We start from the raw sequence: 14,398 nt of genomic DNA on the forward strand, positions 1-14,398 counted from the left end.
GCATTGAGTGATCTTTCTAGTGTTTAATTACCTTTCATTTACCAAGCCCAAGCAAGGTATGATAACAAAAGTCCAGTAAGGCAAGTAACAGTTGTGCTTGCACTGACTCTACAGTTTTGGGATCTTTATTCTGTTTAGTAGACACTAGTGTTGGTTCTACCATCTCATTTCATTAGAGTGTTGCGTTCTCGATTATGCTATCTGCAAGAGAGCATGATCATTCAAGTATAATCATAAGAAATGAGTAAATAAACCAAGATCGTTATAAGCTCCTTTGGAAAACTTTATACCTCCTCTAGAACTACATCTGACTTCACTTTTTATTTTGCAGATGAGGAAATAGAACTAGATGTGCAGATTGCTTCCAACATTATGTGGCTTGTGTTTAATTGGGAGTTGAGACAACTTCTGTTGTAATAGTCTAGATGATTTAGAGTATACTCAAACTCTAAGGTGGATTTTTGTTTTTGCGACATCCCATTTTGTCTAAAACTGTAGTTGCTTAATTTTATGGAAGAAACTATATTAGTTTTTGTGATCAAGTCAATTGGCAGAACATCTGGTTCCATTACATGCGACATTTACCTCATATTTACATATCAATCTTATATGTTGATGTTTTGTACTAAACTCTTTTGAATCTTATTGTATTATAAAGTTAAAACTTAAAATTTAAAAACCCGACACAAATGGTTTGATTTGGTTTGTTAAAAATTCTATTTCTAAAATACTTTGTGGCCTATTTTACCTTCAATGATGTCCTCCCATCTTATATGTTGATGTTTTGTACTAAAACTCTTTTGAAGAGGCATTGCTCTGTGCTTTTCATTAAATACTATGAAAAACCCGAGAAACCTGAAAAACCCGACTTTTATTGGTTTGGTTTGGTTTATAGATTTAAAAACCCGACACAAATGGTTTGATTTGGTTTGTTAAAAATCCGAACCAACCCGGTCTATGTACACCCCTACCACTAACAATGTATAAAACTTAAACTATTTCTAAAATACTTTGTGGCCTATTTTACCTTCAATGATGTCAATGGTGGTTCCCATTTTTCACTAATCAATCTGAAATTTGAATCTACTTCTTGAAAAGGTGACTAAAAGATCACAAAATTGGACCATGAAAAATAAGGCGAATTACCTGCTACAACATATTAAAATGCATTAATAATGTGAAACTTCTTTCTCCCAGCGTATATATACAAGTTAATGATATGCTTAATATCTTCTTTGGATAATATTTCAACAGTTAATTGTTTAAGCAGTACTGGCATAATTTGCATATTCAATATCTCCATTGATAATTCTGAAATTGTAATCAGTTAATTACCTGTGTTACAAGGGCATAAAGAGGAAGGGTAACATAACTGCATAGAATCTGAATGAGAACCCTGTTCATCATACACACCATTATAATATGTTAATGCTATGGATTAAAGAGGAGACAAGAAATTAAAGAAAAAAAAAAAACTAGCTTATGATTAATGAGTATTAGTAATTCTTACCCCATAGTTATTCTGATGACGATATCCTCAGTATGGTCGTGGTAACAAGACTTCAACCCGAATTCATACTGGTAACATTACCACATGAAACATTAAAAAAAAAAAAAAAAGATTTGAACTTTGGTCTCTCTTAGTTGTATAATTTCAATTTCTTTTTCAAAAATTGTCCTTAAAAAGTATTGCAATGGTAATGGCAAAAAGTTGGTGCATAGTGCTTACCCAAGTCCAAGCAAAGAAGGCCAATTGGAAAGCATTCTGCATTTTTTCAAGAAAAATGTAAACAAAATCCATTAAGATGAGTCATAAGAGATCTAAATTGATAACTAGGGAATGAAAAATGTAATCAAGTTATATACACTGAAAAAGTAAATATTTTTTTATATTATCAAAGATAATTTAACTTGTTATAGCAATTTTTACTCTATTTTTCAAGTTATAATCATATCATGTTTGTTATAAATAATCACCTCTTGTTGAAGATTACTTAACTGATTGTGTAAAACATTATTTCATCTGCTTTAATTTATGTGTCTTATTCTCTTTTTAGTCTACTTAGAAAGAATATAATTTTCTATATTTAGTAAGTAACTCTTTAGTTCCAACATTATACATGACATAATTAGAAATACATGACACAATTAGAACTACAAGATTCGAGGACATTTTGACTCACTATATATATCTTTAATTTAAGATCATAAGATTCAAAAGTCTTTCTTGCATTCTTAAACTTTGTGTCCTGATCAAATTAATACACATAAAATGAAGCAAAGGGACTAGCATATGTACACTATGTTATATCCCGTATTTTTGTACATTGGGATATTTTAAGCTAATTGCGACAAGTTAAGGACAAGACTATTTTGGGATCCGAGGTAGAGACTTTTAACCTCCGATTTTATTTTAATGCACAAGTTGCTTATAAATTTTACTTGGTATGGAAATATTAATGAAGATTAGGGATTAATTAACCATGATTAGATTATTAAGTGGGATTAAGATTTAATTATTTCACTAATTAGCCAAAAGTGGCCGTGTGGGCCCCACCCGTGACATGGCCAAGTGTGATTGGCTCAAGCCATGAGTGGGACATGTGTCCAACTCATAGGCATCATAATTAAGTCAATTGGATGACTCACAAATTCATTTAATCATCTCCAAACCTAAGAAAACTTAAGAGATAGAGAGAGAGACTCTCGGCCATGGCTGGCCGAGATTGAAGTTCTTGAATGTTGATCAAAAAATAATTTTTTTCAAGCATTTCAACTCTTTAGAAGGTGTATAACAACGTGGGATTAATCCTAGGGCAACAAGAGCAAGTATTAATTCAAGGCACAAATTCTAGCCAAGTTGAGAAGTCAAGTGTTAAAGGTAATGTTTAATCTTCTTTTACATGTATTGAGGATGGTTTGAGCGTGTTGTAATGTGTAGTTATGGATGAAATTCATGAAATTATGTATGTTGGTGTTGAGGCCGTGTAGGGGCTGTTTTGTGTAGGAATGGTGAACAAATTTTATTTAGTATTTGGTTGTTGTTGTTATGGATCTTATGATGAAAATGAAAGGATTTAATGGTTCAAGTTGGAGTTGTAATTGTTGTGGGCTGTTGTAGAAGTTAATATGATGTTAATATAGTTCCTTGCATTTATGTGGATGATGTTGTTAACGTGTGGTTGTTGGTATAGTTCATGAATTTGAAAGAAAGGAATGTGTTGTTGTTGTTCTTGTTGAACTTGGAAGATTATGTGTTGTATTGTGTGTTGGTTGGGCTGTTTTGGAGTGTTGTACGGGCTGTCCGGAGTGTCCTCGAGTCATGTTTGGATAGTCTCGGTTGATACTTGAATACATGATTAGTGATGTTGGCTTGGTTGTATGTAGTTGGTTTGAATATAAGCGAAGCGTCGTCTAATTATCTCGAAAGGAATTATTAACGTTAGGATACATTTTGAATCTCTTCGTAGTTTAATCGTAGTTCTTGACGTCTTAATATAGGTTGAGACACTATTGGGCAGCGTATACGTGTTGTGTTGCGAGTAAACGCTAAAGGTATGTAAAGTCTATCCCTTCTTTCTTTTAGCATGTCCTAGATGTAAGTAAGATAAGATATGAGCTTTGGGGTAACTCTATTCATAAGTTCCGAGTATGATTTATGATTCTTATTCACTTCTTGATATTAAAATTCTTAATGTAGTCGAGCTATTGCCCTCGAGTCTTTTATATGATTGGATAGTAAATGATGCATAAAGAGTTCCAATTCTTAAGGGATCCTATAATGAATAACGTCCTTAACTTTCATAAGCTGTCTCGTATTGGTTTGATACATGACTATGACCCCTGAGACTTCCTTAATATAGTTCGTAATGACATTTAGAGAGAACTTAATATGGCTATCATCCTGATACTCGAGCGTTAGTTAGTCCACTTATCTATTGAGTCTCAAAAGATGATTTATATGCATATGGTTATTCACTACTCTGCTCGTGCATACTGTTATTACATCTTTCACCGAGTCCTCACTGTAGGGCCGGGCACGGTATATATATATTATGGTGTTATCCGTGTTATGGTGTTATGTTTGTATTATGGTGTTATCTTCGTGTTATGGAGCTATCTTTGTGATACGAGCTATCTTTGTGATACGGAGTTATGCCGTGATACGGAATTATGCGTGTGTTCGGAGTATCTTCGTGTTATGGCGCCAAAGACGGGTGGCGACCATGTTCACCGAGTCCTATAATGGGCCGGATATGATATATGATATTGACATGCATGATTTGTGTTTCAAAAGCAAGCATTTTGGTATTCTCGTTATTGTACTCGTTTTACGTACTTCTTATTTTGGTTATAATCCCGTTTCTTCGTATTTCATGCTTTATATACTCGCACATATTTCGTATCGACCCCTTTCTTCGGGGGCCGCGTTTCATGCCCGCAGTACGTACGCTTGTTTTGGTGATCCGACTTAGGATATCTATTCTGCATCTTGGAGTGCTCCTTATTCCGAGCCTATATTTTTTGTACGCATCCTTTTGTTGTATATATATGCTTAGCCAGGCACGGCGGGGGGTTCGTCCCGTCATATGTTACTATTGTCACTCTTAGAGGTCCGTAGACATATGTGTGGGTTGTATATAATTACCGTTCGATTCGTCGTATGACTTATGTTTTGGGGCGTTCCCATTCGTAGTGGGCGGCCTTGTTGGCTTGCGTATATATATGTGTTTTGGGATGTTGTGTGTAGTGGCAGCCTTGTCGGCTTGCGATATATATATATATATATATATATATATATATATATATATATATATATATGTGTGTGTGTGTGTATGGTAGCCTTATTGGCTCGTATATGGCCGGGACGTTCCCCATATTATGACAAACCTTGCCGGCCTATGTGTAATATCATCTCGTTGAAAGTTGTAACTCCTCGAGAGACGGATATATATATATATATATATATATATATATATATATATATATATATATATATGTATATGCTTTTGAGACGACGTCATGCCTTGCTATATATAAGTTCTTTATTATGCTAGTTGTGGACGATTATAGTTATCAGGTGTATACGAGTGTCCAGCTCGGGCACTAGTCACGGCCTACGGGGTTGGGTCGTGACACACTAGGGGTGGCAAAATCAGCTCATAAGATCATAACTCGTCCAATCCGTTTAGGTTTGGGTGGGTTAATACTCATCCTTATTTTATTAACTCAACCCATTTTGACTTGCTTAATTCAACCCATTTAAGAACTGGGCTGATATGCAACCCAGATTAACCCATGAGAAACTTCTCTAAATATTTTTAAAAAGACTTTTTTTTATTTGATATGTTATATATAGTCATAGTATAACGAAAAAAAGTTTTATTAGGTACTCAAACGGATTATAAGAAAACAAACAAAGAATTGAAGACTTAAGAGCCTGTTTGGATGGGCTTATTTTAAGCAGCTTATAAGCTAAAAAAAAAATAAGTTAGGGTAGCCCAACTTATTTTTTTTGGCTTATAAATTTCATAATTTATGTTCGCTTTAGATAAGCTAAGTCAAACGGTTCAATTATTTTTTTGAGCTTATTTTAAGCACAAAATGACTTTTAATACCAAACAAACAATCAAAAAAGCTGAAAATAGCTTATAAGCAACTTATAAGCCAATCCAAACGGGCTCTTAGTAAGAATTGGGTGAGTTGGGTTATGACCTGATTTGTAGCCTATTTCAAACCAACCCATTTTAGCCCAAATAGCTTTTGAACAGGTCAATTCAGCCCATTTCAACATGCCCAAATTCAGCATAACCCGCTTATTTGACACCTCTAATATACACTATTAATCCGCATAATTTAAACTCAAACGAAATAAAATCAAGATCGGTTAATTAATTACCTGAAAGAGGACAAAGTTAATGAGAAAAAGAATGAGACGAGGACGGTTGAACCAAAAAAGGTGATCCCCTAGCTGAACCACAGGTACACCCTTCACTACTTCTCCTCTTTCTGAAATCCTTAGCCCCATCTTTGTTATTATCACTTGTAGCTTTGTCCCTACTAACAATATCACCTGCAGTTTAATCAATTGGGATAATTACCTTTCTAACCCACTCTAAAAAATAATAATCGGCAAATGTATATGCTTTGTATATTAAGTATGAATATATACATTATGTGCATATTGTATACATAAATAGACATAATCGATGTGTATATTTTGAATATTTTGCTAGTGTCCAAATTAATTTCGGCCGACATGCAAAAAATAAAAGATCCCTTTTTAATTGCCACAGTTTAGATTTATATCATCTATTGTTTATGAATGTGACTATATATATTCTTTATGGACCCAAAGAAAATGAAACAAATAAATAAATGTAAACTTTGAATTGATGTATGATGTGAAAAACGATAATGGAATGTCCACATGCACAAAGTCAATTAAAAGATGTATACTTGTGAACTACTACAGCACTTACAATCAAGGGGATGAATGGTAGCCAGAGATAGGAATACCAGCCTGTCAAGAAATAATAATGAAATTTGTTAGTCAAACATAGCAATGATACGATCGATGTTGCTTGGTAATTAAAGAGTTCTATTTCAATAGTTTTAAGGCCTATATACTAATAATATAGAAGTATTTACGCAATCAGGTTACTTATAAGATATACTTATAAGATAATTACAAGTTATTTTTTACAATAAGAATTAATTGGTAACATGGTGTTCGAGAAAACCGAAATGATATATACTTCAATTGAGAAAGTGTGTGCTATTACAAGTTAAACTACATGGACAGTTTGAGAGTTTAAAATTAAAAGTTCCATTCTTAAGCATATACTAAAGGAATTGAGTTGTTTACATAATACAACAATGAACATATTTGTGGAGTAGTTTGTATTTACCATGAGTATTGAAGAGTAAGAACAACACAGCGAGGAACCATATTGGGGGGCTGAGAAAAGCATAATAAGAGATTAGCATAAGATTAATTATTAATGTAGCATAAATCAGGTCAAATATTATGTTCGCAAATTAAAATTGAAAGGTAAATTAAATAACCTGATTCCTACGACCACTTTGAAATCTTCTTCGAGTGATCGTTTGATGTAATTCCTGAAATCGAATTTTTGGTGGCTTTGAGGTGCCAAATGCGCCTGATAGTATTACATTAAATTATTATTTACATTTGAATTTAATAATTATAACAATAACTAAACGCATATCTAATTTATTTTTTTATTTTTTTCATGCATGAAATTAAAAAAATGAAGATGAAGTTACCGCGATAAATCCATGCCTTAGTGTTAAGTAATCAACTTTTGGGACAGATCTTACGAATTGCCTGAAGAAACAAACCTGCAAAAAAGGCCAAGCTAAAATTATTTAAAAAATAAGAAGATGGAATTTTTAGCTTATTTTCTTGTTTTAAGGTTTGACAACCAGAAATGAAAGGGACTTTTACTCAGTATGGCCGCCCATAATAGCCAAAAAAATGTATTTGTTTTTATTTTGATGTATATATACTTGTAATATACGTAACTAGTATATATTTATTGTATATATGACTAGTTATTGTAATTATTTTTGACGAAAAGCCAAAATGTGTAAGTTGCATGCACAATAAGAAAAGGAAAAGCCATCAAGACGTTCGACTTGCCATTCAAACGCAACTTGAGGCTGACTACAGCCAATAAGTGAGACCACATGCCTAGGGTGTTCATCCGAACTCATACGTTAAAAAAAATACTATTTTTACTGAGTTAAAATTATTTTTTATGTATATATAGTAGATGTTGAACCCCTTAGGCTTCTTCGTATGTTTACTTTTTTATATTTTGAACCTCCTCGACGAAAAATTTGGCTCCGCCATTAACTACAGCTAAAAATAAACTAAGAGATAATAATTTATGTTTCAATTTCAAGAGTAAATATAAGAAGTGTAGATAGTTAATCAGATGTGAACATCACCAAAGATTTCTTATTAGAAATTTCAACCAAAAGATAAAATGTTACACAATACGTACTTCTATTATGTAAATTATTGTTATTTGAAGTCAAAAGTCAAACTACTTGCTTCTAGAAAACGTCAGATAATTGAAAAGGTAATTATTCATTCAACGATCTTTGGCTATACATGTAACGTAAAACTCTTTCTTTCCATATTCCTAATCGTAAGTTTCTTAAATAATTAAACCCCCAAAGATTAGGGGAAAAGTCTGTATTTTGCATTTATTAATTCTTGAACCTTTTTTTTTTCTTTTTCACATCGATCAAGACCAGAGACCACTAGCATTAAAGAATGGGGTGATAATAAACAATTTCATTATTAGTAGGAATAGTACGATAATAAACGATTTCATCGTGCAGTAATCAGTTAGGTCGACATACACTTAAGAACAAAGTGTCATTAAACAAATTATAGTACTTATTTTAGTACATCATGCATCATTGATCGAGCTTTATATAATTGACAATTATTAGACTTAGATAAAAAATATTCTTAAATGGTATTTTTGTTTTTACTTGATTGAATATAAAGTCTATTGTTCGCATATTTTATTGCTTTTCTAGCAAAGAAGTTGCAGCAATAATTCAATGGCATTTCTAGGTCGTGAACAGTATTGTACTATAGATATTTTTATAATGCATGTCGTATCAATTTGAATAATCTTAAGCCAGAGGCGAATCTAGGATTTTAAGAGGATGGATTCACCATTTTAAATAAAATTAAAAAAGATAAAAGGAAGTGCATTTAGTTGGGTTTGATCCCACAACCTTAAGGGATTAAACCTAGCACTTAACCAGTGCTCCACTCAGTCTAATTTGACCATGTGTTCCTTCAGTTAATATTAGATATATTTTAAGAATTATATACATAATATATCGAGTTTAGTCGGGTGACCATGTGTTCACGTGACCCATTTTTTATGCCTAAATTCGCCCCTGATCTTAACCATTTCCGATTTTGTTGACCTAATTTTAATATACATGAAGGTCCTTGATTTTGTGTTGTTCTTTCCACTTATTTGCATTATCATTGTATTTTAACTTATTATTGTAACAACAGGCATGCCTTACTTTTCAGTTTTCATAATACTCATCCACTTATTATGCCAGTTATTAATTGTTACTCCATCCGTCCCAGTTTAAGTATCTTTCTTAATTTTCTTTTTGGTTTGTTCTAAAAAGAGTGTCTCTCTCCATATTAGGTATGTTTTTCAATTTCAACATTCTTATGGCAAGTTTAAGACCAAAAGATTCGAAGGACTACACACATTTTTAATTTAAGACTACAAAATTCAAAAATCTGTCTTTATTTCTTAAACTCCGTGCTTATTCAAACTCAAAATTTTGATTGAGACGGAGAGAGATTTTAGATGACCTGATAATATAAACCTTCTTTTACACAATCAGTATATAAGAAGTGAAACTATGGAAACAAGCAAACAAAAAAAGAAGAATAAATTATGGAGATTAATTAAAAGAAATATGCTTACAATCCAAAGTAGGACAGGATTTTTGGTCCAGAAGCTCAAGTGCCTTCTACCAAATGATGTTTCTCTGGTAAACCGAAACCTCTCAGGATCTGCCACGTACGTAATTTATATCAATGTTAGATTAATTACGTCTTCTAGAATCTTTTAATTTTCTATATTCATGAATGAATGTTAAAAAGAGTGAGTTTTCTTTACCGTGAGCAAATTGGTATTCAGCTGTTTTGGTTTCATTTTCCCATGACTTCCAACTTCTCATCTGAAAATACAGAAGAAATACGAAAAGTATTAAACAAAGTCAGAAAGAAAAAGTATAACAACTTTGAAAGAGATGTTAATTCCTAAAGGCTTAAAAAAACAAAACAACAAAATGGGTGTCAAATAAAGTACCTTAGCTCTTCCCAAAGCCAAAGTGGATATACAGTAGAGAACGTGAAAAACAGCCAGCACAAATATGAAAATGTGTAATTGATGAATGCCATCAGCAGACACAAATGGTACTTTTCCCTGCAACAATATCAAATAACGTTTAACAAAACAATCCTATTATTAAATTGAGGAATTAATATAACTTAACTTGTAATAGAAAGTTATTCACTATTTTTATCAGGTAGTCACCAAGTAATGTTTATCATAGAAATTTATCTTCAATTACCTTAAAAGTAACTGGAGGTGTTTGAATTTATGTGATGGTGTGTGATTTGGTACGAAATTAAAAAAAAAAAAAAAAACTTATGATTTGAATAAGCCATAAATATTTATGTGGCTATAAATCAGATATCATCAAAGGTAAAACAGATATTCTAAAGCTAAATTGCCATTAAATATATAAAAATGTTATTTTTTAACACTGACCAATAAGAAAAGAGTGTCAACATAAATTTGGACGGAGGGAGTATACGCAAAATCTTTTTTATTCTATCGTTTAAATTTATTTATTTGTCCTCATGAATAATTTGATATGCTTGATATTTCAAGATTCCCCTCTTTGTTACCCTCCTCCTTGCCCCCAAAAGTTTGAAGGAGCTTTCCACGAAGTCTTATATGTTTAAATTGTTCAAACTTGGTAACTAGAATATAATATGAAAATTAATGAAAAGAAATTAAACTGTAATTTATGTGATGATGTTTGATTTGGCATGGAGTTTAAAAAAGAAACAAAAACTTTTGAAATTTATAATTCAAAATAAGTCATAGATATTGTGTGGCTCTCAGTAAAGGTAACTAGAATTAATGAAAAGAAATTAAATAATTCATGCCTTGGCTGCACATTTGTCCTCCCCACCAGCAGCCAACATTCGCCGAACGCTGCCACCGGCAGCTTCCATAAGAAGTCTCCGGCGGTGTTGCTCCGATGAGTCATCTGGAATTTCTTCACCTTTAATTGCATCTTCTTCTTTTTGCTTACTACATGGATGCCATGAATTTCCAATTTTTTCTGATACACATATGTTGGAAATTGGACTTTGTCCTACTGTTAGCAACAATGATATGAATCCCAGCAGCATAAGCTCTGTACCAAGTAAAAAACATAAAAAATGAATTATTGTTAACATTAAAAATTAGCTTAAAACGGTTACGACAGTGAAAGATCCAATCATGAGTTCACAAATTCGGAAAAAACTTAACGGAAGTTTGTGAATAAATGATTATCCGATGATGAGCAAGGAATATCTGATTCAAATACTATAATATAGGTTAAAATTTAAGAAAAGAACCTGCTTTGATCTTTTCAAGTGATTCATACAAGGCACTTTTATTTTTAGACTTCAACCACTGCAATCAGAAAAACAAAAAGAAGAAGAAGAGAGAATTAAGAACTTATAAAGATGTAGTTATGTTATTTATTTATTTTCTGAAATATTGCATGGCAAAGTACTACTTATATCTTACCTTTCCAATGAGGTGGATAATATGCTCAATCACAATTGAAATTGCAACCAATACAAAACAAACTACGGCAACCGCCCATGTCGGCGTTTCCTCCAACGATCTTCCACCACCCCCACCACCAGCCATCTAATTCTCTAGAGAACCACTCAAACTTCTTCCTCAATATATATTATATATATACCTTTAGAAAGTAGTTATAAGGGTGAAATAATAATAAAATTAAAAAAAAAAAAAAAACAACAAAAAATGAGCTATCTTTGGTGAAATAATCCAAGAGAATAAATGCTTTGAATTAATTGCAGTGACCTAAGAGAGCAAGAGTTAAAAAATTAGAGTATTATGTGGTTCAATTGCTAGGAATTAATGGCGGTGACATAAGAGAAAAGTGCAAAGAAGAGAATAATACTAGGAATGAGTATGAGGGAACAATAATGGTTCAATCAAATTAAATGACATTTTTTTATAGTACTTCAACTGTTTGTGGAGAGGAAGAGGCAAATAATAAGGCAATGGATGACTTTTTTGACTAATAATTGCGCGTGAGAAAATTACAAAGATAGAAAGGAAAGGATGGCCGACGACTCACTTATGAAAGAGAGAGAAATTAATAGTAATTACTTATTTGACTTAATCAAACTATATGTAGAAGTGTACTATTTTCAGACTATTTTAATATCCAAACATATGCTAGATAAGATGTACTGCTCAATATAATATTTATTCCTCCGTTCACTTTTACTTATCCACTATTTCCTTTATAAATTTTCATTTTTACTTGTCAATTTTCATATATTAAGGTAAGATAAAAAAAAAAATTCATGTTTTACCCTTAGCATTTATTACTCATTTCAAATTATTTTCCCAACTCGAATACAATTATACCCCATTTAATAGGGGTATTGTGGTAAAATACTTATCTTAATCATTGTTTCTTAAACATCGTAAAAAATTCAAACGTGACAAGTAAAAGTGAATAGAGGGAGTAGTAATCATGTATATGCAGATTTCTTAATTAGATTTCTTAATTTAACTCTCTCAATAACGTGGAGTATGAGTTAGTTATGGACTATGGTAATGAACGTAAATTTCAAGTATTTAGATTATATATGTGTAATTTTCGTAAGCTATGTGTATAATTTAATTTGTTATAACAGTTTAATTACTCTCTATGTCTCAATTTATGTGATACTATTTGTTTTTCGAGAGTCAAATAAGAAAACCTTTGATCGAAATTTATTTGTATGCCCTTTAAATATTTAAATTGTTAATTATTGTGACTTAAATATTTTTACGTAATTTCTAAATATTTAAATTATTTTTCAACAAACTTAAAGATTGTATGACCGAATTCACAGTCAAAACAAAAAAATATGACTCTCGAAATGCGAATTGTATCACATAAATTGAGTCAAATATAGTATTATTTTTTTGGATTGACAATTACTAATACTTATTTTACATATTACCTATAATTATTTATAAGTAACATAATATGACTTTATCAAACTATATGTCGTACCCCTCTATATGTAGTAATCTTCCCGTCCCAATTTATGTGGCACAATTCGTATTTTGAGAGTCAACATTTTCAATTTTGATCATAAATTTGGACATGGAGTTTCTTAATTTTTTGAAATAAAATTTACATATTTGAAAACTACGAAAAGATTATAAGTCACAATAATTGGCAACTCAAAATATTTATAAGACATGAAAAAATCACGGTCAAATAAAAGCTTGTTATTGACTCTCGAAATCCGAAAGGTACCATGTAAATTAGAACAGAACGTGTATTATTTTCAGGCTATTTTAATGTCCAAACATTATAAATACTTTTCGTTGTTAATTAGAATATAATTAGGTTAGATAAGTACTGCTCGATCTAATTATTCAGTCATAATATGCAGATATCTTTGACTATCTGAATAACGTGATTTGATGAAAGTGACAACATATTTAATTTTATATATGAGTTAGTTATGGATTATGGAAATGAATGTATTTTTCAAGTATTTAGATTATATATACGACGGTGTAAAAATATGTTATGTTACCTATATAATCTAACATATTATAACTCTTTAACTATTATTATATTCTAGACTAACAATTACTAACATATATCTTAGATGTACGTATAATTACTTTATAAGTAACATAATTTGTTTAAAATTTTTACGTTCGATAGGAGCATAGATCTTGATACTCCTGTTTAAAAAAAAAAAAAAATGATCTTGATACTAATATTTATTACTCCCTCCGTCCCAATTTGTTTGAAGGTTGACCAGTTTGGGGAGTCAAATAATTTTTTTTTTACTTAATTTTAAACGTAGATTCTTCGAGTATTTTATAATAAAGTTTACATATTTGAAAACTACATAAAAATACGCTGTATAATCAATAATTCACAATATATGAAAAGAATTGAAGAAAATCATCATAAAAAAAAGAGCAGTTTGATTCTTCAAACTGATCAACCTTCAAACGAATTGGAGTACAGAAGAATTAGTATAGAAGAAAATGTCAAAATTTGGCTCGAATAATTTGAAATTGCTCAATTTTGGCATCCATTACACTTTGGTCATTCCTTCTTTTGCCGGTAGCAAATCATGCCATTAGGATCTCCGACGTCGGATGGACTCCACATTTTTAATTTTTTCGAGAAAAATGGTTCAAATTTACTCATCAATTTTAACTATGATTTAAAATTACCCTTAGACTAGAGCTATACTAGGACAAAAACAAGACAACTTTTTATTAGTACAGGAAATATTAGATTAAAAGTTTAACGACATGTAAAATTGCTCAATTTCAAATAGTATTGGAACAAATTTGATACTTTGACCAACTTCAAAATAAACTTAGTAGTTATCATAACGAATGCAACTCTTGAGGTGCTTTCTAACCTAATTCATAATCTTCTTGTTTTGAGCTTTTTAAACAAGGTTTTTCCAATTATAAAATTTTCCTCAAATTTCTTTTTGCCTAAATGGGGATTCTTT

The 14,398-nt window shown here is 31.3% G+C and overlaps 1 protein-coding gene across 1 annotated transcript; it reads right to left on the bottom strand.

The window, feature by feature from the left end:
- Positions 1 to 1,144: 1,144 nt before the first annotated feature.
- On the bottom strand, positions 1,145 to 11,855 carry LOC132050350 (MLO-like protein 6). Its single transcript, XM_059441580.1, has 14 exons — positions 11,397 to 11,855; positions 11,222 to 11,279; positions 10,763 to 11,016; positions 9,894 to 10,010; positions 9,702 to 9,762; positions 9,507 to 9,595; positions 7,291 to 7,365; positions 7,069 to 7,163; positions 6,912 to 6,961; positions 6,483 to 6,523; positions 5,900 to 6,073; positions 1,730 to 1,765; positions 1,511 to 1,578; positions 1,145 to 1,396 (listed from the first exon to the last, which is right to left on the bottom strand). Exons 1-14 carry the CDS (start codon positions 11,520 to 11,522, stop codon positions 1,324 to 1,326), a joined length of 1,317 nt encoding a protein of 438 aa, XP_059297563.1. The 5' UTR covers positions 11,523 to 11,855; the 3' UTR covers positions 1,145 to 1,323.
- Between the last annotated feature and the right edge of the window lie 2,543 nt (positions 11,856 to 14,398).

The sequence above is a fragment of the Lycium ferocissimum genome, chromosome 3, assembly GCF_029784015.1.
Source record: "Lycium ferocissimum isolate CSIRO_LF1 chromosome 3, AGI_CSIRO_Lferr_CH_V1, whole genome shotgun sequence".
NCBI lineage: Eukaryota > Viridiplantae > Streptophyta > Magnoliopsida > Solanales > Solanaceae > Lycium > Lycium ferocissimum.

Coding starts and splice junctions, on each gene's coding strand:
- LOC132050350 (XM_059441580.1), bottom strand. CDS start 11,522: ATGGCTGGTGGTGGGGGTGGTGGAAGATCGTTGGAGGAAACGCCGACA. Junction 6,524..6,911: donor CTTACTCTTCAATACTCATG/GTAAATACAAAC, acceptor ATTTCTTGACAG/GCTGGTATTCCTATCTCTGG. Junction 1,579..1,729: donor CCTTCTTTGCTTGGACTTGG/GTAAGCACTATG, acceptor TAATGTTACCAG/TATGAATTCGGGTTGAAGTC.